Genomic DNA, 24,033 nt, shown 5'->3' on the forward strand with positions numbered 1-24,033 from the left:
CCTTTTCTTCCTTAAAGGGAAGGTTTGATGGGGTGTTGGATGGTTATAATGTGAGTCCTTTTCTTCCTTAAAGGGAAGGTTGGATGGGGTGTTGGATGGTTATAATGTGATTCCTTTCCTTCCTTAAAGGGAAGGTTTGATGGGGTGTTGGATGGTTATAATGTGAGTCCTTTTCTTCCTTAAAGGGAAGGTTGGATGGGGTGTTGGATGGTTATAATGTGATTCCTTTCCTTCCTTAAAGGGAAGGTTGGATGGGGTGTTGGATGGTTATAATGTGATTCCTTTCCTTCCTTAAAGGGAAGGTTTGATGGGGTGTTGGATGGTTATAATGTGAGTCCTTTTCTTCCTTAAAGGGAAGGTTTGATGGGGTGTTGGATGGTTATAATGTGAGTCCTTTTCTTCCTTAAAGGGAAGGTTTGATGGGGTGTTGGATGGTTATAATGTGAGTCCTTTTCTTCCTTAAAGGGAAGGTTGGATGGGGTGTTGGATGGTTATAATGTGAGTCCTTTCCTTCCTTAAAGGGAAGGTTGGATGGGGTGTTGGATGGTTATAATGTGATTCATTTCCTTCCTTAAAGGGAAGGTTTGATGGGGTGTTGGATGGTTATAATGTGAGTCCTTTTCTTCCTTAAAGGGAAACTGTCTGCTCTGTACATGTAATTGACTGAGTATTGTGTCTGACCCTGGGGCTGTCTGTGCCTGACCTTGCCTTTGCCTGTGTCTGTGCCTGATCTTGTCTGTGCCTGACCATGTCTTTGTCTGTGCCTGACCATGTCTGTGTCTGACCATGTCTGTGTCTGTGTCTGACCATGTCAATGCCTGACCCTGTCTGTACCTGACCATGTCTGTGTCTGTGCCTGACCATGTCTGTGTCTGTGCCTGACCATGTCAATGCCTGACCCTGTCTGTGTCTGAACATGTCTGTGTCTGACCCTGTCTGTGTCTGACCCTGTCTGTGTCTGACCATGTCTGTGTCTGACCCTGTCTGTGTCTGACCATGTCTGTGTCTGACCCTGTCAATGCCTGACCCTGTCTGTACCTGACCATGTCTGTGTCTGTGCCTGACCTTGCCTTTGCCTGTGTCTGTGCCTGACCTTGCCTTTGCCTGTGTCTGTGCCTGATCTTGTCTGTGCCTGACCATGTCTTTGTCTGTGCCTGACCATGTCTGTGTCTGTGTCTGACCATGTCTGTGTCTGTGTCTGACCATGTCAATGCCTGACCCTGTCTGTACCTGACCATGTCTGTGTCTGTGCCTGACCATGTCTGTGTCTGTGCCTGACCATGTCAATGCCTGACCCTGTCTGTGTCTGACCATGTCTGTGTCTGACCCTGTCTGTGTCTGACCCTGTCTGTGTCTGACCATGTCTGTGTCTGACCCTGTCTGTGTCTGACCATGTCTGTGTCTGACCCTGTCAATGCCTGACCCTGTCTGTACCTGACCATGTCTGTGTCTGTGCCTGACCATGTCTGTGTCTGACAATGTCTGTGTCTGACAATGTCTGTGTCTGACAATGTCTGTGTCTGACCATGTCTGTGTCTGACCATGTCTGTGTCTGACCCTGTCAATGCCTGACCCTGTCTGTACCTGACCATGTCTGTGTCTGTGCCTGACCATGTCTGTGTCTGACAATGTCTGTGTCTGACAATGTCTGTGTCTGACAATGTCTGTGTCTGACCATGTCTGTGTCTGACCATGTCTGTGTCTGACCATGTCTGTTCCTGACTATGTCAGTACCTGATCATGTCTGTGTCTGACCATGTCTGTGTCTGACAATGTCTGTGTCTGACCCTGTCTGTACCTGACCATGTCTGTACCTGACCATGTCAATGCCTGACCCTATCTGTGTCTGACAATGTCTGTGTCTGACCCTCTGTACCTGACCATGTCTGTACCTGACCATGTCTGTGTCTGACCATGACTGTTCCTGACTATGTCTGTGTCTGTGCCTGACCCTGTCTGTGCCTGACCCTGTCTGTGTCTGACCCTCTGTACCTGACCATGTCTGTGTCTGACCATGTCTGTGTCTGACCATGACTGTTCCTGACTATGTCTGTGTCTGTGCCTGACCATGTCTGTGTCTGACCCTGTCTGTACCTGACCATGTCTGTGCCTGACCCTGTCTGTGCCTGACCATGACTGTTCCTGACTATGTCTGTGTCTGTGCCTGACCATGTCTGTGTCTGACCCTGTCTGTACCTGACCATGTCTGTACCTGACCATGTCTGTGCCTGACCCTGTCTGTGTCTGACCATGTCTGTGTCTGACCATGACTGTTCCTGACTATGTCTGTGTCTGTGCCTGACCATGTCTGTGCCTGACCCTGTCTGTGTCTGACCATGTCTGTGTCTGACCATGACTGTTCCTGACTATGTCTGTGTCTGTGCCTGACCATGTCTGTGCCTGACCCTGTCTGTGTCTGACCATGTCTGTGTCTGACCATGACTGTTCCTGACTATGTCTGTGTCTGTGCCTGACCATGTCTGTGTCTGACCCTGTCTGTACCTGACCATGTCTGTGTCTGACCATGTCTGTGTCTGACCATGACTGTTCCTGACTATGTCTGTGTCTGTGCCTGACCATGTCTGTGTCTGACCCTGTCTGTACCTGACCATGTCTGTACCTGACCATGTCTGTGCCTGACCCTGTCTGTGTCTGACCATTTCTGTGCCTGACCATGTCTGTGTCTGACCATGTCTGTGTCTGTGCCTGACCCTGTCTGTGTCTGACAATGTCTTTGTCTGTGCCTGACCCTGTCTGTGTCTGACAATGTCTGTGTCTGTGCCTGACCCTGTCTGTGTCTGACCATGTCTGTGCCTGACCCTGTCTGTGTCTGACAATGTCTGTGTCTGTGCCTGACCCTGTCTGTGTCTGACCATGTCTGTGCCTGACCATGTCTGTGTCTGACCATGTCTGTGTCTGTGTCTGACCATGTCTGTGTCTGTGTCTGACCATGTCTGTGTCTGTGCCTGACCATGTCTGTGTCTGTGCCTGACCATGTCTCTGTCTGTGTCTGACCATGTCTGTGTCTGTGCCTGACCATGTCTGTGTCTGACCATGTCTGTGTCTGTGTCTGACCATGTCTCTGTCTGTGCCTGACCATGTCTGTGTCTGTGCCTGACCATGTCTCTGTCTGTGCCTGACCATGTCTGTGTCTGTGCCTGACCATGTCTGTGTCTGTGCCTGACCATGTCTGTGTCTGTGCCTGACCATGTCTCTGTCTGTGTCTGACCATGTCTGTGTCTGTGCCTGACCATGTCTGTGTCTGACCATGTCTGTGTCTGTGCCTGACCATGTCTGTGTCTGTGCCTGACCATGTCTGTGCCTGTGCCTGACCATGTCTGTGCCTGACCATGTCTCTGTCTGTGTCTGCCAATGTCTGTGTCTGTGCCTGACCATGTCTGTGTCTGTGTCTGACCATGTCTGTGTCTGTGTCTGAGCCTGTATGTGATCATCTGATCATCTGCTCTGTTTATAATGTGGAGCCGGCCTGTGTGTGTCCCTGTGCATATCTTAAGTTGTTTATCATGCAAATGGGGGTACGCTGTTCTGTCCTGTCTGCTCCTCCTAATGGTCCATAACACAAACAAACACACACACACACACAGGATCATAGAGAGACTGTTGGACTCTGCATTTCAAAAAGGGCATTGTGTGTGTGTGTGTGTGTGTGTGTGTGTGTGTGTGTGTGTGTGTGTGTGTGTGTGTGTGTGTGTGTGTGTGTGTGTGTGTGTGTGTGTGTGTGTGTGTGTGTGTGTGTGTGTGTGTGTGTGTGTGTGTGTGTAAATGTAAGGGTGTCAGTATCACAGTGTATCCTATCTTGCCATGGGACACCTGCACTAGCAAACAGTATTTTGACCTATGTCTCAAATGGCTCCCTCTTCCCTACATAGTGCACTACAGTACATTTGCCCAGGGCTCAAAGGGCTCTGTTCAAATGCAGTGCACTATACAGGGAATAAGGTGTAATTTGGGATGTAACCGTGGAGATGCTGGGGACAGTATGTATCGTTGAAGAGCGATCCATCATGAAGACATTCACAGTACAGTATGAATCACACACGGATTAAAACAGACACCGTCCCAACCAACACCACATCTCATATCATGCTACCGACCATCTTTAGCCCAGTTCAACATGTCATCGATATGGATCGTCCTTCGAGGACAGATGACATTAACATGGCATGGACATGGCTTTCGTGGAATCCCGGTGGCTAAACATGGGAGGTGGCACGATACGGGTCCACAGTGTCTGTTTGAGTCAGTCCATGAAAGCCAAGAACAACATTTAGAGGAGCATCGTGTGTATTTCTCCATTTGACTGTCATCATCCCAATCTCGTTGGATCTCTCTCTCTCTCTCTCTCTCTCTCTCTCTCTCTCTCTCTCTCTCTCTCTCTCTCTCTCTCTCTCTCTCTCTCTCTCTCTCTCTCTCTCTCTCTCTCTCTCTCTCTCTCTCTCTCTCTCTCTCTCTCTCTCTCTCTCTCTCTCTCTCTCTCTCTCTCTCTCTCTCTCTCTCTCTCTCTCTCTCTCTCTCTCTCTCTCTCTCTCTCTCTCTCTCTCTCTCTCTCTCTCTCTCTCTCTCTCGACAAGAAGGATAACAACGAACTCATAAGATGAGCGTGAGGATGACGAAGACCGCCTTCATCAATCTCACTTCACGCAACACCACACACAAACACACACACACTCACACCACACACACTCACACTCACACCACACACACTCACACATGATCCATGAGGCTTGTACTGTTAATAACAGGCCATTGCATAACGTTAGTGACCCAGTGATATCATGTGGAGACGTTACGCGTCAAGATCTAAATGAGCATAGAAAGATTGTAGAGGCAGCTGACTAGAGCCAAGAGGCATAGTGTGTGTGTGTGTGTGTGTGTGTGTGTGTGTGTGTGTGTGTGTGTGTGTGTGTGTGTGTGTGTGTGTGTGTGTGTGTGTGTGTGTGTGTGTGTGTGTGTGTGTGTGTGTGTGTGTTGCTTAACAAACGGATGCATAATTACTGATAAAATACAAGAGGTCATTCGATTTGACAGAATAGAGGATAACAAGACCACAGCCCTGTATTGTACATGGAGCTCTATCTAGGCCTATGGGGTCTATACCAATAGACACTGTGTTGTACATGGAGATATATCTAGACCTATGGGGTCTATACCAATAGACACTGTGTTGTACATGGAGCTATATCTAGACCTATGGGGTCTATACCAATAGACACTGTGTTGTACATGGAGATATATCTATGGGGTCTATACCAATAGGGGTGGAGCTATATCTAGACCTATGGGGTCTATACCAATAGACACTGTGTTGTACATGGAGATATATCTAGACCTATGGGGTCTATACCAATAGACACTGTGTTGTACATGGAGCTATATCTAGACCTATGGGGTCTATACCAATAGACACTGTGTTGTACATGGAGATATATCTAGACCTATGGGGTCTATACCAATAGACACTGTGTTGTACATGGAGATATATCTAGACCTATGGGGTCTATACCAATAGACACTGTGTTGTACATGGAGCTATATCTAGACCTATGGGGTCTATACCAATAGACACTGTGTTGTACATGGAGCTATATCTAGACCTATGGGGTCTATACCAATAGACACTGTGTTGTACATGGAGCTCTATCTAGACCTATGGGGTCTATACCAATAGACACTGTGTTGTACATGGAGATATATCTAGGCCTATGGGGTCTATACCAATAGACACTGTGTTGTACATGGAGATATATCTAGGCCTATGGGGTCTATACCAATAGACACTGTGTTGTACATGGAGATATATCTAGGCCTATGGGGTCTATACCAATAGACACTGTGTTGTACATGGAGCTATATCTAGGCCTATGGGGTCTATACCAATAGACACTGTGTTGTACATGGAGCTATATCTAGTCCTATGGGGTCTATACCAATAGACACTGTGTTGTACATGGAGATATATCTAGGCCTATGGGGTCTATACCAATAGACACTGTGTTGTACATGGAGCTATATCTAGTCCTATGGGGTCTATACCAATAAACACTGTGTTGTACATGGAGATATATCTAGGCCTATGGGGTCTATACCAATAGACACTGTGTTGTACATGGAGATATATCTAGGCCTATGGGGTCTATACCAATAGACACTGTGTTGTACATGGAGCTATATCTAGGCCTATGGGGTCTATACCAATAGACACTGTGTTGTACATGGAGATATATCTAGGCCTATGGGGTCTATACCAATAGACACTGTGTTGTACATGGAGATATATCTAGACCTATGGGGTCTATACCAATAGACACTGTGTTGTACATGGAGCTATATCTAGACCTATGGGGTCTATACCAATAGACACTGTGTTGTACATGGAGATATATCTAGGCCTATGGGGTCTATACCAATAGACACTGTGTTGTACATGGAGCTATATCTAGTCCTATGGGGTCTATACCAATAGACACTGTGTTGTACATGGAGATATATCTAGGCCTATGGGGTCTATACCAATAGACACTGTGTTGTACATGGAGCTATATCTAGTCCTATGGGGTCTATACCAATAGACACTGTGTTGTACATGGAGCTATATCTAGGCCTATGGGGTCTATACCTATACCAACTGTGTTGTACATGGAGCTGTGTGTTTACCTATACCCCACTGTATTGTACATGGAGCTGTGTGTTTACCTATACCCCACTGTATTGTACATGGAGCTGTGTGTTTACCTATACCCCACTGTATTGTACATGGAGCTGTGTGTTTACCTATACCCCACTGTATTGTACATGGAGCTGTGTGTTTACCTATACCCCACTGTATTGTACATGGAGCTGTGTGTTTACCTATACCCCACTCTATTGTACATGGAGCTGTGTGTTTACCTATACCCCACTGTGTTGTACATGGAGCTGTGTGTTTACCTATACCCACTGTGTTGTACATGGAGCTGTGTGTTTACCTATACCCCACTGTATTGTACATGGAGCTGTGTGTTTACCTATACCCACTGTGTTGTACATGGAGCTGTGTGTTTACCTATACACACTGTGTTGTACATGGAGCTGTGTGTTTACCTATACCCACTGTGTTGTACATGGAGCTGTGTGTTTACCTATACCCCACTGTATTGTACATGGAGCTGTGTGTTTACCTATACCCCACTGTATTGTAAATGGAGCTGTGTGTTTACCTATACCCCACTGTATTGTACATGGAGCTGTGTGTTTACCTATACCTACTGTGTTGTACATGGAGCTGTGTGTTTACCTATACCCCACTGTATTGTACATGGAGCTGTGTGTTTACCTATACCCCACTGTATTGCACATGGAGCTGTGTGTTTACATATACCCCACAGTATTGTACATGGAGCTGTGTGTTTACCTATACCCCACCCTATTGTACATGGAGCTGTGTGTTTACCTATACCTACTGTGTTGTACATGGAGCTGTGTGTTTACCTATACCCCACTGTATTGTACATGGAGCTGTGTGTTTACCTATACCCCACTGTATTGTACATGGAGCTGTGTGTTTACATATACCCCACTATATTGTACATGGAGCTGTGTGTTTACCTATACCCCACTGTGTTGTACATGGAGCTGTGTGTTTACCTATACCCACTGTGTTGTACATGGAGCTGTGTGTTTACCTATACCCCACTGTATTGTACATGGAGCTGTGTGTTTACCTATACCCCACTGTATTGTACATGGAGCTGTGTGTTTACATATACCCCACTATATTGTACATGGAGCTGTGTGTTTACCTATACCCCACTGTGTTGTACATGGAGCTGTGTGTTTACCTATACCCCACTGTGTTGTACATGGAGCTGTGTGTTTACCTATACCCCACTGTATTGTATATGGAGCTGTGTGTTTACCTATACCCACTGTGTTGTACATGGAGCTGTGTGTTTACCTATACCCCACTGTGTTGTACATGGAGCTGTGTGTTTACCTATACCCCACTGTATTGTATATGGAGCTGTGTGTTTACCTATACCCCACTGTATTGTACATGGAGCTGTGTGTTTACCTATACCCCACTGTGTTGTACATGGAGCTGTGTGTTTACCTATACCCCACTGTATTGTATATGGAGCTGTGTGTTTACCTATACCCCACTGTGTTGTACATGGAGCTGTGTGTTTACATATACCCCACTATATTGTACATGGAGCTGTGTGTTTACCTATACCCCACTGTGTTGTACATGGAGCTGTGTGTTTACCTATACCCACTGTGTTGTACATGGAGCTGTGTGTTTACCTATACCCCACTGTGTTGTACATGGAGCTGTGTGTTTACCTATACCCCACTGTATTGTATATGGAGCTGTGTGTTTACCTATACCCCACTGTATTGTACATGGAGCTGTGTGTTTACCTATACCCACTGTGTTGTACATGGAGCTGTGTGTTTACCTATACCCCACTGTATTGTACATGGAGCTGTGTGTTTACCTATACCCCACTGTGTTGTACATGGAGCTGTGTGTTTACCTATACCCCACTGTGTTGTACATGGAGCTGTGTGTTTACCTATACCCCACTGTATTGTACATGGAGCTGTGTGTTTACCTATTGGGTATTTGTCATTTGGAGAACCCTCAATGATAAAACATTGAACTGAAAACCAGCCTCACATTGATGAGTTCAATGCAGCATACTACTTTTCTTTATACTAAGCCCGCATTTACAGCCATAATTGTTTTTAGAAATGTTTATAATAACTCAAAAATGAAAATTAAACTGTCAAACACACAAAGTTCTTTTCCACCAACGTCTGTAAGACAGAACTATTTGTTTGAGCTGCTCATCATGGTTTTGCTTCATTTAGCTGTGGTTAGACAACCGCCGTAAGAAGTCCTTCATTAACTAAATGAAGACTAAGAGAACCCTGACAATTAGCGGCTCGAGTAGGATTCCTCAAATAAATGCCTCTTCCTTGACAGTTCACCGTAATTACTTTCCTACACGTTTTTTAAATGTTATATTTTAGCGCCAGAGTATGAGTTGGCAGGCATGTATTTGAGGGGAAGAGATATGTCTCTGTGAAAACCACAGCGAGATGGAGATACATCTATCGAGACCACATGAGACAGAAACTAAGGCCTGCGTCCCAAATGGAACTTTATTCCCTATACAGTGCACTACTTTTGATCAGAGCCCACTATATATGGGTCCTGTATCAAAAGTAGTGCACTATATAGGGAATATGGTTCCGTTTGGAACGCAGGCCTTTCTCTCTTTTTCCGTCTCCCTCTCTCTTTCTTTAGGAGAGTAGAATGGGAGTTATATTGGGCTTCTATCCCCATTTCAGAGATAAACTCAACAACCCTACACCAGGCAGTGCAGTAAGAACGTCATATCTCGTGGATATCCATCGCCACCAGTCAAAATTGAACCCAACTCGAAGTCCATCTGCTCTGTGCAGTTTGGACTGTAAATCCTTTTTTTGATCTATGATCCAATAATCTTGCTTTAAGCGACACCAAAACGAAGGCACTTACTCACAACTAGGGTTGTAAAATTCCCAGGTTTTCACAAAACAATCCCGTTGGATTTCTGGAAACCTTAGGGATTTTGCAACCCTACTCACAACGTTAAAGTACCATCCAAGTACCGTCATCACCCAAACCTTACAGTGAAACCTCAGACCCAAACACCTTGCTTGTCGCTTAAGTTCTTTACATCGGCAGCCCTGTTTGTTATGATCATCATCATCGCCGTCATGGTGACGTCATTACCTGTGATATTCTCCTGCTTGAGGATAATTCCGTGGGTGGGCGTCGATAAACAATCCTCATCATCGTTGCGCGGCGACACCTGAACGGCTACCTCCATGGGGCGCCTCGACGGGTGTTTGTCTCGGCATTTGTTTGAGGAGGGACGGGGCGAGGCGAGGGGAACGGCGGACGGCGACCGCCTGTGCCCGTCGTCTAACGTCTTGTCCGTGCAGGGGGCGCCGCGGCACTGCCGCCTCTTGTGCTCGATGAAGAGCAGGATGTGGGCAAGAGGGAAGCGGGCGTGGCACTGGCCACAGGTGAGCAGGTCCTGGTCCCCCTTGAGGAGGATCCTGTCGTCCCCATGCTGCCCCAGCCTGGGGTGGTCCTCGTGCTCCTCGTCTGGGGGGAGAACGGCCGACAGGGGCTCAGCTGGAGAGGGGAGATAGACAGTTACACTTCTATACAGAATACATGACAGGGTTGAAATCTACATAGAGGACTATGACATTTCATCCAAGGCAGCTGACAAACTGTGGAGGAGAGTTAGATACTTTATAGACCGTGGACACAAAACACTGATTGAGATCTACACTCAAGTATCATTTCAAGGAAGAGTGAGACACAGTATATAGGTTATTATAGTGTTGCAAATCTGCATATGCATCTCTTGCTATCGTTTTTATGACTATTATTACTGATAATATAGAAGGCACAACCAATGAAGAGTGAGGAATGAACATCCAGTAGCAGGCCCGTAGAATCATATTCGATTCTATTACAGTCCTATCGTTTTAACGACTAATATCAGTGTTATTGTCATGATCATTTCCAGTGTTATAATGAATATCACTATAATCTAGAAGGCACCTGTGGTTTATAGTGATTGCATTTCCAGGTGATGCGCTGTCTTAGAAAAGGTATGAGAGACAGATTTGAAAGGGGGGAAGGAAGGAAAGTAGGGAGAAAGGAAGAAGACTTAGACAAGACTACAGCACTGTTTTTCGATAAGCCTGCCAGTGACACCGTTCAGTCAGCGTGCTGCTCGCTGCCTGAACGATTAAGGCGCTTGACCCTCTTTATTGTGCTGCCAATCTCGCGTTTTTAATGAACCTAACACCTCGGAGAATCAAAAAATAGATTCTAATTTGAGTTCAAGATGATTGGACCCCATTTCCGTTAAAAGTGCTGGGATCTCGTGAACCGAGGTTAGATATTGAGGGGTGTATGTGGAGTAGGTCCCTGATGTATACAAGCAGTCAAGGAGCATTTTTTTTTAAATAGTTCATCTAGCTACAGTAAACGACATATCGAGGCCCAACTGGGATGTTAAGATAAAATGTGATGAATTCTCCCTGTCTGTTCTGAACCTTTAATTCTGTGTCGGGTCAAACGAGAAGGAGGCGGGGAGGAGGGGTTGAAGGAATATTTTTCCTTTTAATTTGAGTTGAATTCCTACAGCTTATGCTGTCAGGACATAGCAGTCTGACTGAGGCTCTGTGTGAAAAAGTCTACCTTCAAACGCAAATAATCTCATTTCTTGTATCGGCAACTGGTTACAAAAATTAAGTTACAAAAAATAAAAAACGATATATTATTCCTCAACATCCAAATGAATTTCAAATGACTGAACTTTATCAAATAACTACTGAAATTAGGCAATAGGCTATTTAAATAGCTATTACCTAATTATAACATGGTAATGATCAAGTTCCCTAGCTGCTATTGCAGGGATTCATACAACGCAGCCAATATGGACAAGGAGGAATCTTACCTGAACGGAATCTGTTTTTCAATAGGCCATAACGAGCTATTCAAATAGTTCAAACTATGCATGTAAATAACAGAGTATTCCATTTGAATATTATTACCATGTACTTGCCAGTAACGCTGTGATCATATAGGCCTATATGTCTCATTTGTCATATTTGAATGATGAACTAGGTCCCTCGTGAGAATGTGGATATAACTAAGGATTTGGCAATTAGGATACATTTTTGTCATATTTTGACATTTAATTGAAAGACACCGTGATAGACCCAGATTTTGTTGAAATAGGGGACTAATATACCTGGAAGAGTGAATAGGCATGCAATATGCTCTAGGGTCCAATATGAGGCTACTTAACTGAAAACGACTCATATCACAGAGGTCGCTCACAGTGGCCTATGGATGTTTGAAATTATGTCACATTTTGCCTACTGATCCTTTCTTGCAGAAAACAAAACGTTCTCAGATGGCCATTGTTTTATCCATCTTCGAAAGAAAGTGAAAAAATACTGAATATTCATGAATAAATCTATTGAAATAACTCCCTTTTAATTGTGATCTGGAATACTATAATAGGTCTATTGATAAGATATCACAACGGCATAACAAGGAACATCAAATATACGACCACGAACAACTGCGCTTCGTCTAGCAGGCAACGTAGATAAAGCTATAAAGTAGCCTAGATCAAGTTCAAGTTCATCGAAGTGTATGTCCACAATCATATTCTGCCCCCTACCGGCGCCGTCCATAAATATACTACAATTGAAGGCATATGTTACGAGAACCTAATTTGCTTCCTCCGAGAATTGAATGGTAAAAGAGAAACAACCCGGTGGAAACATTGTAGCGATTTACACAATATGTGGAACAAAACATTTGTTTTTTTAAACGGAAAATCATATTATGTATTCTCGTTTCCAAATGATCTAGCCCCCGGTAACGTAAGAAAAAAAAAAAGAAATGAGCACAGTTGAAATCATGCCATTATACACCACGGCATAAACAGCATAAAAGCAATAGCTTATTGAATATACATTTATAACTAATAAATGACTCTAAAACACCACTTCAGTATGCCTGCCCAAATGTAATACGTTATTGCATAAAAGCCTAACCTCCCGTGTCCCCTCTGAAATGAACCTATTCGTTAAATGTAACGTAGAGGAGAGGTCCAATAGTAGATTTAATAGAACGTCTCCAACTGTTCCAATGCTTATTGCATCCGTTCACATTAACTCACGGTGTAAACGATAACAATGTAATTGGATCACTAGGTTATACGGGGGTGCAGTGTTATTCTTGGATCGTGAACTCTATCCTATATCCCTCGATATCAAAGCTGGCAACGTTCCACACACGAGGTCTTCTGTATGGGCTATGAGTATGTAAACACCCCGTTCTCCCCATTCAAAAAAAGAAAAGCATCTCTCGAAAAAAAATCTACGCTATCAAACAAATAGTAATAACAAATTGGAATTGCTCATTTGGGGATACACTTTGCTATTCGTAGCGTATTCCATATCGGAAACGGATAGACTAAATATAAATATTCACAGGATACCTTGATAGGCAAAGGTATCCCTCAACTACAGCCCAAATGTCCATAAATAGCGAAAGAAGCCCGTGTTGTAGCATCGGCACATACATGCAAAATAGCCTTATTGTTGACCAAATATACAATGTTTTCCAAGGTCCAACTTTTCTCGATAGAAAGTTATCTGATTCAATGACGGCGTTCTTGACACGCTTTTAGGTTATGTTCACGGGTCCGCGTCAAGTCCAGTTGCCTACAAAAATTATCCAAATAAATTGAGAAGAGGCTGCTTGCTGTGTGTGTTCTTGTTTACCAGATTATAAAAGAAGCAATTTTCAATTCTACTTACGCGAAAACTCCCGCTTGCTCAAGTGCTGGGGTTTGCCTTGCTTGCGGCGAGACATGTTGGTAAGTGGTGGCGTTCAGCTTAGTTCACATTGGCAGAGGCGTCCTACAATGTAATAGACTCCAGATAAAATGTCTTCATCGATGCGTTTGACATCCAAAAAAAAATGAATTATAGATCACATCACGGTGACGCGCGGGGTACCGGCTGTGCGGCAGTCTTCATGACTTTTTTGCAAAGACAGAGAGAGGGATATGAGCAAAGCCCCCTGAGCTGCAAGTTCAAGTGCGGACGTGACGTTCCTACGAACTTGAACGTCAGTCGATGGATGGACATAGAGATACAACACATGGGCAGGGCAACGCTGGGGAGGAGGAGGTGGAGAAAGAATAACAAAACCAATGGACAGTCATTACTGGATCCGTATATGAAAGAAGAAAGGGACCCCGAAGACGCCAATGGACAGAGAGATCAGGGGGGCCGGGCCAATAGAGAAGGAGAGAGAGCGAGAGAGAGATTGGAAACGAACGTGAACCTTGGGAGACAGCACATCCAAGTGGAAGGACTCTTGGCAACAAATATCGAGAAAATATGGGACCATTGTATATGATCCTAAAAATAAATATGAACCGTTACCCCATTACAGCATGGAAAACAACAATTTATAGTGGAGAGGAAAGGATGCGAGGGCACTTTGCGGATCGATTCAATTGGATATAATCAAGTAAATAGTCCTGTTTAATTCATTTTGGACATCGATCTCCGTGCCTTCGGTAACCATTATAGAAACGTATGTTACAATGGTACGCTTTATTAAATAGGCTATATTTAAGAATGTCATATTTTAGCAGTCCATAGGCTTCCACCATATTTTAGCAGTCCATAGGCTACCACCATATTTTAGTAGTCCATAGGCTACCACCATATTTTAGCAGTCCATAGGCTACCACCATATTTTAGCAGTCCATAGGCTACCACCATATTTTAGCAGTCCATAGGCTTCCACCATATTTTAGCAGTCCATAGGCTACCACCATATTTTAGTAGTCCATAGGCTACCACCATATTTTAGTAGTCCATAGGCTTCCACCATATTTTAGCAGTCCATAGAATACCACCATATTTTAGCAGTCCATAGGCTACCACCATATTTTAGCAGTCCATAGGCTTCCACCATATTTTAGCAGTCCATAGGCTACCACCATATTTTAGCAGTCCATAGGCTACCACCATATTTTAGTAGTCCATAGGCTACCACCATATTTTGGTAGTCCATAGGCTACCACCATATTTTAGCAGTCCATAGGCTACCACCATATTTTAGCAGTCCATAGGCTACCACCATATTTTAGCAGTCCATAGGCTACCACCATATTTTAGCAGTCCATAGGCTACCACCATATTTTAGCAGTCCATAGGCTACCACCATATTTTAGCAGTCCATAGGCTACCACCATATTTTAGCAGTCCATAGGCTACCACCATATTTTAGCAGTCCATAGGCTACGACCATATCTTAGCAGTCCATAGGCTACCACCATATTTTAGCAGTCCATAAGCTACCACCATATTTTAGTAGTCCATAGGCTACGACCATATCTTAGCAGTCCATAGGCTACCACCATATTTTAGCAGTCCATAAGCTACCACCATATTTTAGCAGTCCATAGGCTACGACCATATCTTAGCAGTCCATAGGCTACCACCATATTTTAGCAGTCCATAGGCTACCACCATATTTTAGCAGTCCATAAGCTACCACCATATTTTAGTAGTCCATAGGCTACGACCATATCTTAGCAGTCCATAGGCTACCACCATATTTTAGCAGTCCATAAGCTACCACCATATTTTAGCAGTCCATAGGCTACCACCATATTTTAGCAGTCCATAAGCTACCACCATATTTTAGTAGTCCATAGGCTACGACCATATCTTAGCAGTCCATAGGCTACCACCATATCTTAGCAGTCCATAGGCTACCACCATATTTTAGCAGTCCATAAGCTACCACCATATTTTAGCAGTCCATAGGCTACCACCATATTTTAGCAGTCCATAAGCTACCACCATATTTTAGCAGTCCATAGGCTACCACCATATTTTAGCAGTCCATAGGCTACCACCATATTTTAGCAGTCCATAGGCTACCACCATATTTTAGTAGTCCATAGGCTACGACCATATCTTAGCAGTCCATAGGCTACCACCATATTTTAGCAGTCCATAAGCTACCACCATATTTTAGTAGTCCATAGGCTACGACCATATCTTAGCAGTCCACAGGCTACCACCATATCTTAGCAGTCCATAGGCTACCACCATATCTTAGCAGTCCATAGGCTACCACCATATTTTAGCAGTCCATAAGCTACCACCATATTTTAGCAGTCCATAGGCTACCACCATATTTTAGCAGTCCATAAGCTACCACCATATTTTAGTAGTCCATAGGCTACGACCATATCTTAGCAGTCCACAGGCTACCACCATATCTTAGCAGTCCATAGGCTACCACCATATTTTAGCAGTCCATAGGCTACCACCATATTTTAGCAGTCCATAAGCTACCACCATATTTTAGTAGTCCATAGGCTACGACCATATCTTAGCAGTCCATAAGCTACCACCATATTTTAGCAGTCCATAAGCTACCACCATATTTTAGTAGTCCATAGGCTACGACCATATCTTAGCAGTCCATAGGCTACCACCATATTTTAGCAGTCCATAGAATACCACCATATTTTGTCCACTAAATAATACCCTAATGTTGGTTCTTGCGCAAAAACACTCCACATCTTGCACTAACGACATACTATTACGACGTCACATAATAGGAATACATTCCATTTTAAATACATCATAAAATCATAAATCATAAAAACTAGGCCTATCAAATCATGTACATTTATTGGTAGTGATACCATCGGTGTTCCGAAGACTGTCAACACCAATGGACCAATCACAGGCCTATAACAGGCAGGTTACTTCCTCAAAGTGGACACTTTTGACATTTGGATTTAATTTCAAAGCCTGTCGACATGAGGATATATATATTCGTATTGTTTTTGCTATCGGATGATCTAGTTCACACTATTTACTATTCAATGAAGTAAAATAGCCTACAGTAAAATACAGATATTCTTTAGGCTACAGTACACCTGTTAGTATTTGTTTCTCACGGACTTGAGTTGTCATGCCATCTTGAAGAGAATTCATAGGCTACTACTACTTCACAGAAATATATATACATATACATATTTGACATTCTTCTCTTCGTTTTTTTAATACCGTTTGCATTATTATTTTGTTTTTGATGTTTAATAACATATATTTCCCACATTAACATAAGTCGACAATAATAAAATAAGTAGCCTAATTAACAAATAGGTCATCATATGTGTTAATTGTGTGCTTTTTCCTCATAAGGTTATCTATTGGTGTAGTCTAATCCACATGCGTAAAGTTATCGTTGCCCACTGAGATAAAAAATAAAATATATACGACATATTTCTGTTCATATGGCCCACTGTTAGTGTAATATAGTGTACAAATATATTGTAAAAGTGCTAATTAAAATGTTTGATACATCGTAACATAGCCTAAATTACAGGCGAGCCATACAAACAAAACTGGAGATGTTATCAGCCTTGCAGAAGTTTTTTAGTTTTAGTTTTTGGAAACGAAACTATTTTCATGTAACCAGTGTGCTCTTTGACAGGCTACTGTAGACAGCTTACTTGCGCTTGGCGTCGACGTCTTTAGGCACCCTGTGGTAGCGTGTAGCCTTCTACTGCACCATCACACGTCGATACAATGGCGCTTTCTAGTGGTCCTTTGCTAATACTGCGAAGGCAATATATAATATAACACCCTGCACTTTATGTTATCTTCCAGTGGATGATGCTAAAGGACCAGAGTAGAATCCACATCTACTTTGCAAAGTGCTTGCTCCTGTAGCCTATAATTTAATAATAATAATAATAATAATTTACATTAGACACAGTTCAACACAGTTCAAAGAGCCATTCAACATAGTTTAATTTAAGCTATTTATTATGTGCTTTGTACAGATTATTGTATTATTAATGAATTGTTATCATCAATTCGGTCTTCTAATTGGAACCAGTTCTACTTCTATGTGCATAAATGAACACATAAATGAACAGCAGTTGCCTGGATTTTAAACTAAGGGAGATCAAACCAGGGGAGATTCTCAAATGGAAAAGAAGTCCTTCCTCTCCTTGAAACGGATTAGTGGTCCAGGGTCGAGTAGTGGAGGATGGTGTCAATTCGTTAGTAGGTGAACAGAGGTCCTATGCACAAGAATATCCTCCTGGTGGCTCTAGCAAAAGTGTTTTCAAATCTGCCACCCATTTGAATTAGCTGTTGTTTTCTTAGAGGAGAAAATAATGCACACATTTAAAAATATTCTCTTCTTATCCTTTCCTTTATGAAGTATGTTGGTCCCATGTTTCATGAGCTGAAATTAAAGATTGATGAAAAATGATTCCTGCACACAAAAAAAATGTATTTCTCTCCAGTTTTGCGCACACATTTGCTTACATCCCTGTTAGTGAGCATTTCAATTTTGCCAAGATAATCCATCCACCTGACAGGTGTGGCATATCAAGAAGCTGAGTAAACAGCATGATCATTACATAGACTACACCTTGTGCTGGGGACAATAAAAGGCCACTCGAAAATGTCCAGTTTGTCACGCAACATAATGCCACAGATTCCTCAAGTTCTGAGGGAGCTTGCAATTGGCATGCTGACTGCAGGAATGTCCACCAGAGCTGTTGCCAGAGGATTGAATGTTAATTTCTCTACCATAAGCCGCCTCCAACATCGTTTTAGAGAATTTGTCAGTACGTCCAATCGGCCTCACAACCGCTGACCACAGGTAACCACGCCAGCCTAGGACTTCCACAACCGGCTTCTTCACCCGCGGGATCGTCTGAGACCAGCCAGCTGGACAGCTGATGAAACTGAGCAGTATATCTGTCAGTAATAAAGCTCTTTTGTGGGGAAAACCTCATTTTGATTGGCTGGGCCTGACTCCTCAGTGGGTGGGCATGGCTGCACCCCTGCCCAGTCATGTAAAATCCATAGATTAGAACCTCATTTATTTATTTTAATTGAATGATTTTTTTCATGTGAACTGTAACTCAGTAAAATTGTTGAAATTGTTGCGTTTATATTTTTGATTAGTGTAGTTTTTATCATTTGACCCATTATTTTAGAATTCCATTTGCCTGATGACGCGTGAGTGGAGAAAAAGAGTCTCATTTCCTACGAGAACATTTGTTTCCACAAGAGATTCTCAATTGGCCTGCCCAACTCCTCTGTCTTCCATCCTCTCCTCGCCTCCTATTGAAAAAGGTCTAAGGTAACAGAGGAGAGGAGCCAGACATCTGTATATACAGCGCCTTCAGAAAGTATCCACACCCCTTGACTTATTTCACATTCTGTTGTGTTACAGCCTGAATTCAAACATTTATGAAATATTTTCTTCTCAACCATCTACACACAATACCCCATAATGACAACGTGAAAACATGTTTAGAACTGTTAGCAAATGTATTGAAAATGAAATACAGAAATATCTAATTTACGTAAGTATTCACAATTATTTGTAAGGTCCCTCAGTCGAGCAGTGAATTTGAAACACAGATTCAATCACAAAGACCAGGGAGGTTTTCCGATGCCTCGCAAAGAAGGGCACCTTGTCTGTGTGGGGTACAAAGATGAGGTAGTCATTAAAAAAAAGCTGCTTTCCAACAGGCACTGGGAGACAAATTCACCTTTCAGCAGGACAATAACCTAAAACACAAGGCCAAATATACACTGGAGTTGCTTACCTAGTTGACATTGAATATTCCTGAGTGGCCGAGTTACAGTTTCGACTTAAATCGACTTGAAGATCTATGGCAAGACTTGAACATGCTTGTCTATCAATGATCAACAACCAACTTGACAGAGCTTGAAGAATTAAAAAAAGAATCATGTGCAAATATTGTACAAATCCAGGTTTTCACTTTGTCATTATGGGGTATTGTGTGTAGATGAGTGAGAAAGAAATACATCTATTTAGACCATTTAGAATTCAGGCAGTAACACAACAACATGTGGAATAATTCAAGGGTTAAGAATACGTTCTGAAGGCAATGAGCATTTTTGTCTCTGACTGTCTGTCCGTCTGAGTGTCTGCTCCTCTCTCGTCTACCCCCGCCTGTGTGCCTGACCGTTCTCCAGTCGAAGCCCGTGTCACAGTGAGCCAGGAATGATGGATGACAATCAAGCCAGATACGGAGTGAACAAGATAAGATTGCATTGTACAGCTGAAAAATCTATAGTGAATAGAGACTAAAACAAGACCTACGTCCCACTGGCATGGCAGGCTGCCAGGTCCCTCAGCCCCCTCCATCACCACTAACACCTGTCCCAGGGGGTGGCAGGCTGCCAGGTCCCTCAGCTCCCTCCATCACCACTAACACCTGTCCCAGGGGGTGGCAGGCTGCCAGGTCCCTCAGCCCCCACCATCACCACTATAACCTGTCCCAGGGGGTGGCAGGCTGCCTGGTCCCTCAGCCCTCTCCATCACCACTAACACCTGTCCCAGGGGGTGGCAGGCTGCCAGGTCCCTCAGCTCCCTCCATCACCACTAACACCTGTCCCAGGGGGTGGCAGGCTGCCAGGTACCTCAGCCCCTTCCATCACCACTAACACCTGTCCCAGGGGTGGCAGGCTGCCAGGTCCCTCAACCCCTCCATCACCACTAACACCTGTCCCAGCGGGTGGCAGGCTGCCAGGTCCCTCAGCCCCCTCCATCACCACTAACACCTGTCCCAGGGGGTGGCAGGCTGCCAGGTCCCTCAGCCCCTCCATCACCACTAACACCTGTCCCAGGGGGTGGCAGGCTGCCAGGTCCCTCAGCCCCCTCCATCACCACTAACACCTGTCCCAGGGGGTGGCAGGCTGCCAGGTCCCTCAGCTCCCTCCATCACCACTAACACCTGTCCCAGGGGGTGGCAGGCTGCCAGGTACCTCAGCCCCTTCCATCACCACTAACACCTGTCCCAGGGGTGGCAGGCTGCCAGGTCCCTCAACCCCTCCATCACCACTAACACCTGTCCCAGCGGGTGGCAGGCTGCCAGGTCCCTCAGCCCCCGCCATCACCACTATCACCTGTCCCAGGGGTGGCAGGCTGCCTGGTCCCTCAGCCCCCTCCATCACCACTAACACCTGTCCCAGGGGTGGCAGGCTGCCAGGTACCTCAGCCCCTTCCATCACCACTAACACCTGTCCCAGGGGTGGCAGGCTGCCAGGTCCCTCAACCCCTCCATCACCACTAACACCTGTCCCAGGGGGTGGCAGGCTGCCAGGTCCCTCAGCCCCCACCATCACCACTATAACCTGTCCCAGGGGGTGGCAGGCTGCCTGGTCCCTCAGCCCTCTCCATCACCACTAACACCTGTCCCAGGGGGTGGCAGGCTGCCAGGTCCCTCAGCTCCCTCCATCACCACTAACACCTGTCCCAGGGGGTGGCAGGCTGCCAGGTCCCTCAGCCCCCTCCATCACCACTAACACCTGTCCCAGGGGGTGGCAGGCTGCCCACATGGGGGAGAGGAGTCACCTAGCTGGGGGTTTCCTTCTTAGGACAGTTGGGGGAGGAATACGTGTAAAAAGTAGTCAGTGGACCACACTAAGTCAAATATGTGTTCGAAAGAAGGGTGTTTGTTTAATACAATAATAACGTTCTTCATTGAACTTCCAGTCTTTCTCTATTCACAAGTCTTCAGGTCTATAAAAAAGAACAATAATTAATGGTCCACAGCTTTCCTCTGGGTCCTCTAACAGACTCGCAGAAGACCATGGCTGGGTTTCAATCCAGGAAGATGTTCTCTCCCCCCTGCACTCGTTCTCTCCTGTCTCGCTGTCAGGACTGATCGAACTGGATAGGGGAAAGCAATGTGGCGGAACCTAGGTGGAGCTGTTTCTTTTACCTCTACAGTAACATGCAGACCCATAGAAAGGGAGTGAGCAAGGTCAGAGGGAGGAGGAACATCTTGCTGGAATGAAACACAGCCAACTTGGCTTGGTTCTGGGGCAGTGGAACCTCTCCCCATAACCTAGGATAGGGTGTCACCACCCACCACCGAATAATTATTGCTCTCTCTCTTTCCTAAATGGTTTTACAATAACAGCAGTGGAATGGGACATTAACGACTCGTTTTATGCCCAGATTAATATGGTGGCAGAGAGAGGTCATTAGTGTGTTGAACTGGGCTGTGGTTCTGACTGCTAACGAGGAGAAGGGGGGTGTCTTATGCTGATTCGGGTGAGAAAAACTTCTTCAAGCCTAGAAATATAGCCTGGTTCGCGATCTGTTTGCGCTGTCTTGCCTCAAAGACCATGGGTTTGGCAAGACAGCACAAACAGGTCTGGGACCACAGGATGTAAAAACATAGTTGTCAGGGAGGAAATAATAATAATAACAATTTAGGTGGGTGAATACATTGGATGTATTTTACACATGTACAAGAGTGTATTATTTACATTTGTTGTATTTTACACATGTATAAGAGTGTATTATATACATTTGTTGTATTTTACCCATGTACAATAGTGTATTATATACATTTTTATTTTATTTTACACATGTACAAGAGTGTATTATATACATTTGTTGTATTTTACTGTCACGGGATACTAGGAGTGGTGGATTGGAATCAGGCGCAGAGAGCAGGGTTCAGGATATCGGGAATTTATTCTCCGGCAAACAAACGGTCACGCCAACAACACACAGGGCGCATAGAATAGACCAGCCCAAACACAGGACAAAACAGTCCGGAGAATAACCACATGAAAACCACAATCCAACAGAGTAACAAAAACAATCCCGCACAAAACAAGGGCGGGACAACCTACTATATATAGGGACGCTAATTAAACTAAAATACACACATGTGAAACTAATAAGACAAAACCAACAGACAAAATGAAAAAGGGATCGGTAGCGGCTGGTAGGACGGTGACGACGACCGCTGAGCACCGCCCGAACAGGCAGGGGAGCCAACTTCGGCGGAAGTCGTGACATTTACACATGTACAAGAGTGTATTATATACATTTGTTGTATTTTACACATGTACAAGAGTGTATTATATACATTTGTTGTATTTTACACATGTACAAGAGTGTATTATATACATTTGTCAATTGGACATGTGTTTTTTACATATCCGAACCTCCCCCGAGACACCCTCAGACAGTGGGGGATAAAGTGACATAGTTACTCTGCACTCATCCACTGGAAGATAACACAGATTATTGCAAATCCTCTGCTGATGACTGTGTTCGTTCTTGTATGAAGTTGCTGTTAAATTGCTCTGCTATTATTACTATTATTATTATTATTATTATTGTATGAGGTATTCTTGTTGGGGTTACCCCTGTGCTGTGATGTGGGGTTTATAGGAGGTGTATTCTCTTTTCTCTCCACTGGCTATCTGGTAAACAGGCTACACTCTAGGCAGTCTCTTCTGCTGATGTGTGTGGGTCTGGTAGTGGTACTCTCTCTATTCTACGCTTTTCTTTTCGGCATGGTTAATACCTGCCTGGCGCCCAAACAACATCTTTCTTTATCCCTCTCTAATAAATACGGCTACAAGACAGATAATTATAGTGGAATTATGGTCGTGTATAGTAGTGGTACATTATTGTAATGCTAATATAACAACTAGTAGTCTGTCAATTATGACATTATTTAAATACAAACTATACTATTGTGAGATGAAATTGCAATTCCATTCTATCAGTTCCGTAGTGGCAGATGATATAAAATATTGGGTCATTAGGTATTGGCCTACAGTATCTCATATTGATCCATCTGGGGTTTGTGGACTGGAGCCAATTTACCAGATAGTTTCTGTCTTGCAGTCTCTGCTCTATCTGACCCGTGACTCAGTGTGGATCGAACATGGAGCGAGAGAGCGATGGAGAGAGGGATGGAGAGAGGGATGGAGAGAGAGATGAAGTAGGAGGAAAAGAAAGAGGACACTTTAAAGAAGAGCATAGACATCAGTGCATTGGAAATTAGTTCTACCACATTTCCATTGATCATATGATACTTATTTTACATTTCTGAAGTGATCAACCTTGAAATGTTACTCAGATGTAATCCTGCTTGGACAAGAGATATTGGTACTTACATTGTCAACCAGTAGGTGGCAGTGTGAGTTACTGTATCATGACTACCAGGTACACCATGTGATTTACCTGGTTCACACAGAATAAACTCAGATAAGCACATAATGTTGAGCTGAGGGAGGTCTCCACTCTACATAGAATACATTGAGATAACTACATAATGTTGAGCTGAGGGAGGTCTCCACTCTAGATAGAATACATTGAGATAACTACATAATGTTGAGCTGAGGGAGGTTTCCACTCTAGATAGAATAAATTGAGATAACTACATAATGTTGAGCTGAGGGAGGTTTCCACTCTAGATAGAATACATTGATATAACTACATAATGTTGAGCTGAGGGAGGTTTCCACTCTAGATAGAATACAAAGAGATAACTACATAATGTTGAGCTGAGGGAGGTT

At 44.1% G+C, this 24,033-nt stretch overlaps 1 protein-coding gene and 1 long non-coding RNA gene across 2 annotated transcripts in view; both read right to left on the minus strand.

Moving 5' to 3' along the window:
- Positions 1-13,755, minus strand: part of LOC127919542 (B-cell lymphoma/leukemia 11A-like) — a 55,670-nt gene extending 41,915 nt beyond the window's left edge. The window contains exons 1-2 of the mRNA XM_052503283.1: positions 13,417-13,755; positions 9,785-10,192 (exon numbers count right to left, since the gene is read on the minus strand). Of these exons, the coding sequence (XP_052359243.1) occupies positions 9,785-10,192; positions 13,417-13,471 (463 nt within the window). The 5' untranslated portion in view covers positions 13,472-13,755. The remainder of the gene's footprint in view (positions 1-9,784; positions 10,193-13,416) is intronic.
- Positions 5,331-7,639, minus strand: LOC127919543 (uncharacterized). The gene is made up of 4 exons (XR_008103269.1): positions 7,295-7,639; positions 6,358-6,870; positions 5,669-5,827; positions 5,331-5,562 (listed from the first exon to the last, which is right to left on the minus strand). It is a non-coding gene; the product is annotated as an uncharacterized LOC127919543 (long non-coding RNA).
- Positions 13,756-24,033: the final 10,278 nt, after the last annotated feature.

The sequence above is a fragment of the Oncorhynchus keta genome, unplaced genomic scaffold (genome assembly GCF_023373465.1).
Source record: "Oncorhynchus keta strain PuntledgeMale-10-30-2019 unplaced genomic scaffold, Oket_V2 Un_contig_1690_pilon_pilon, whole genome shotgun sequence".
In the NCBI taxonomy this organism is placed as follows: Eukaryota; Metazoa; Chordata; class Actinopteri; order Salmoniformes; family Salmonidae; genus Oncorhynchus; species Oncorhynchus keta.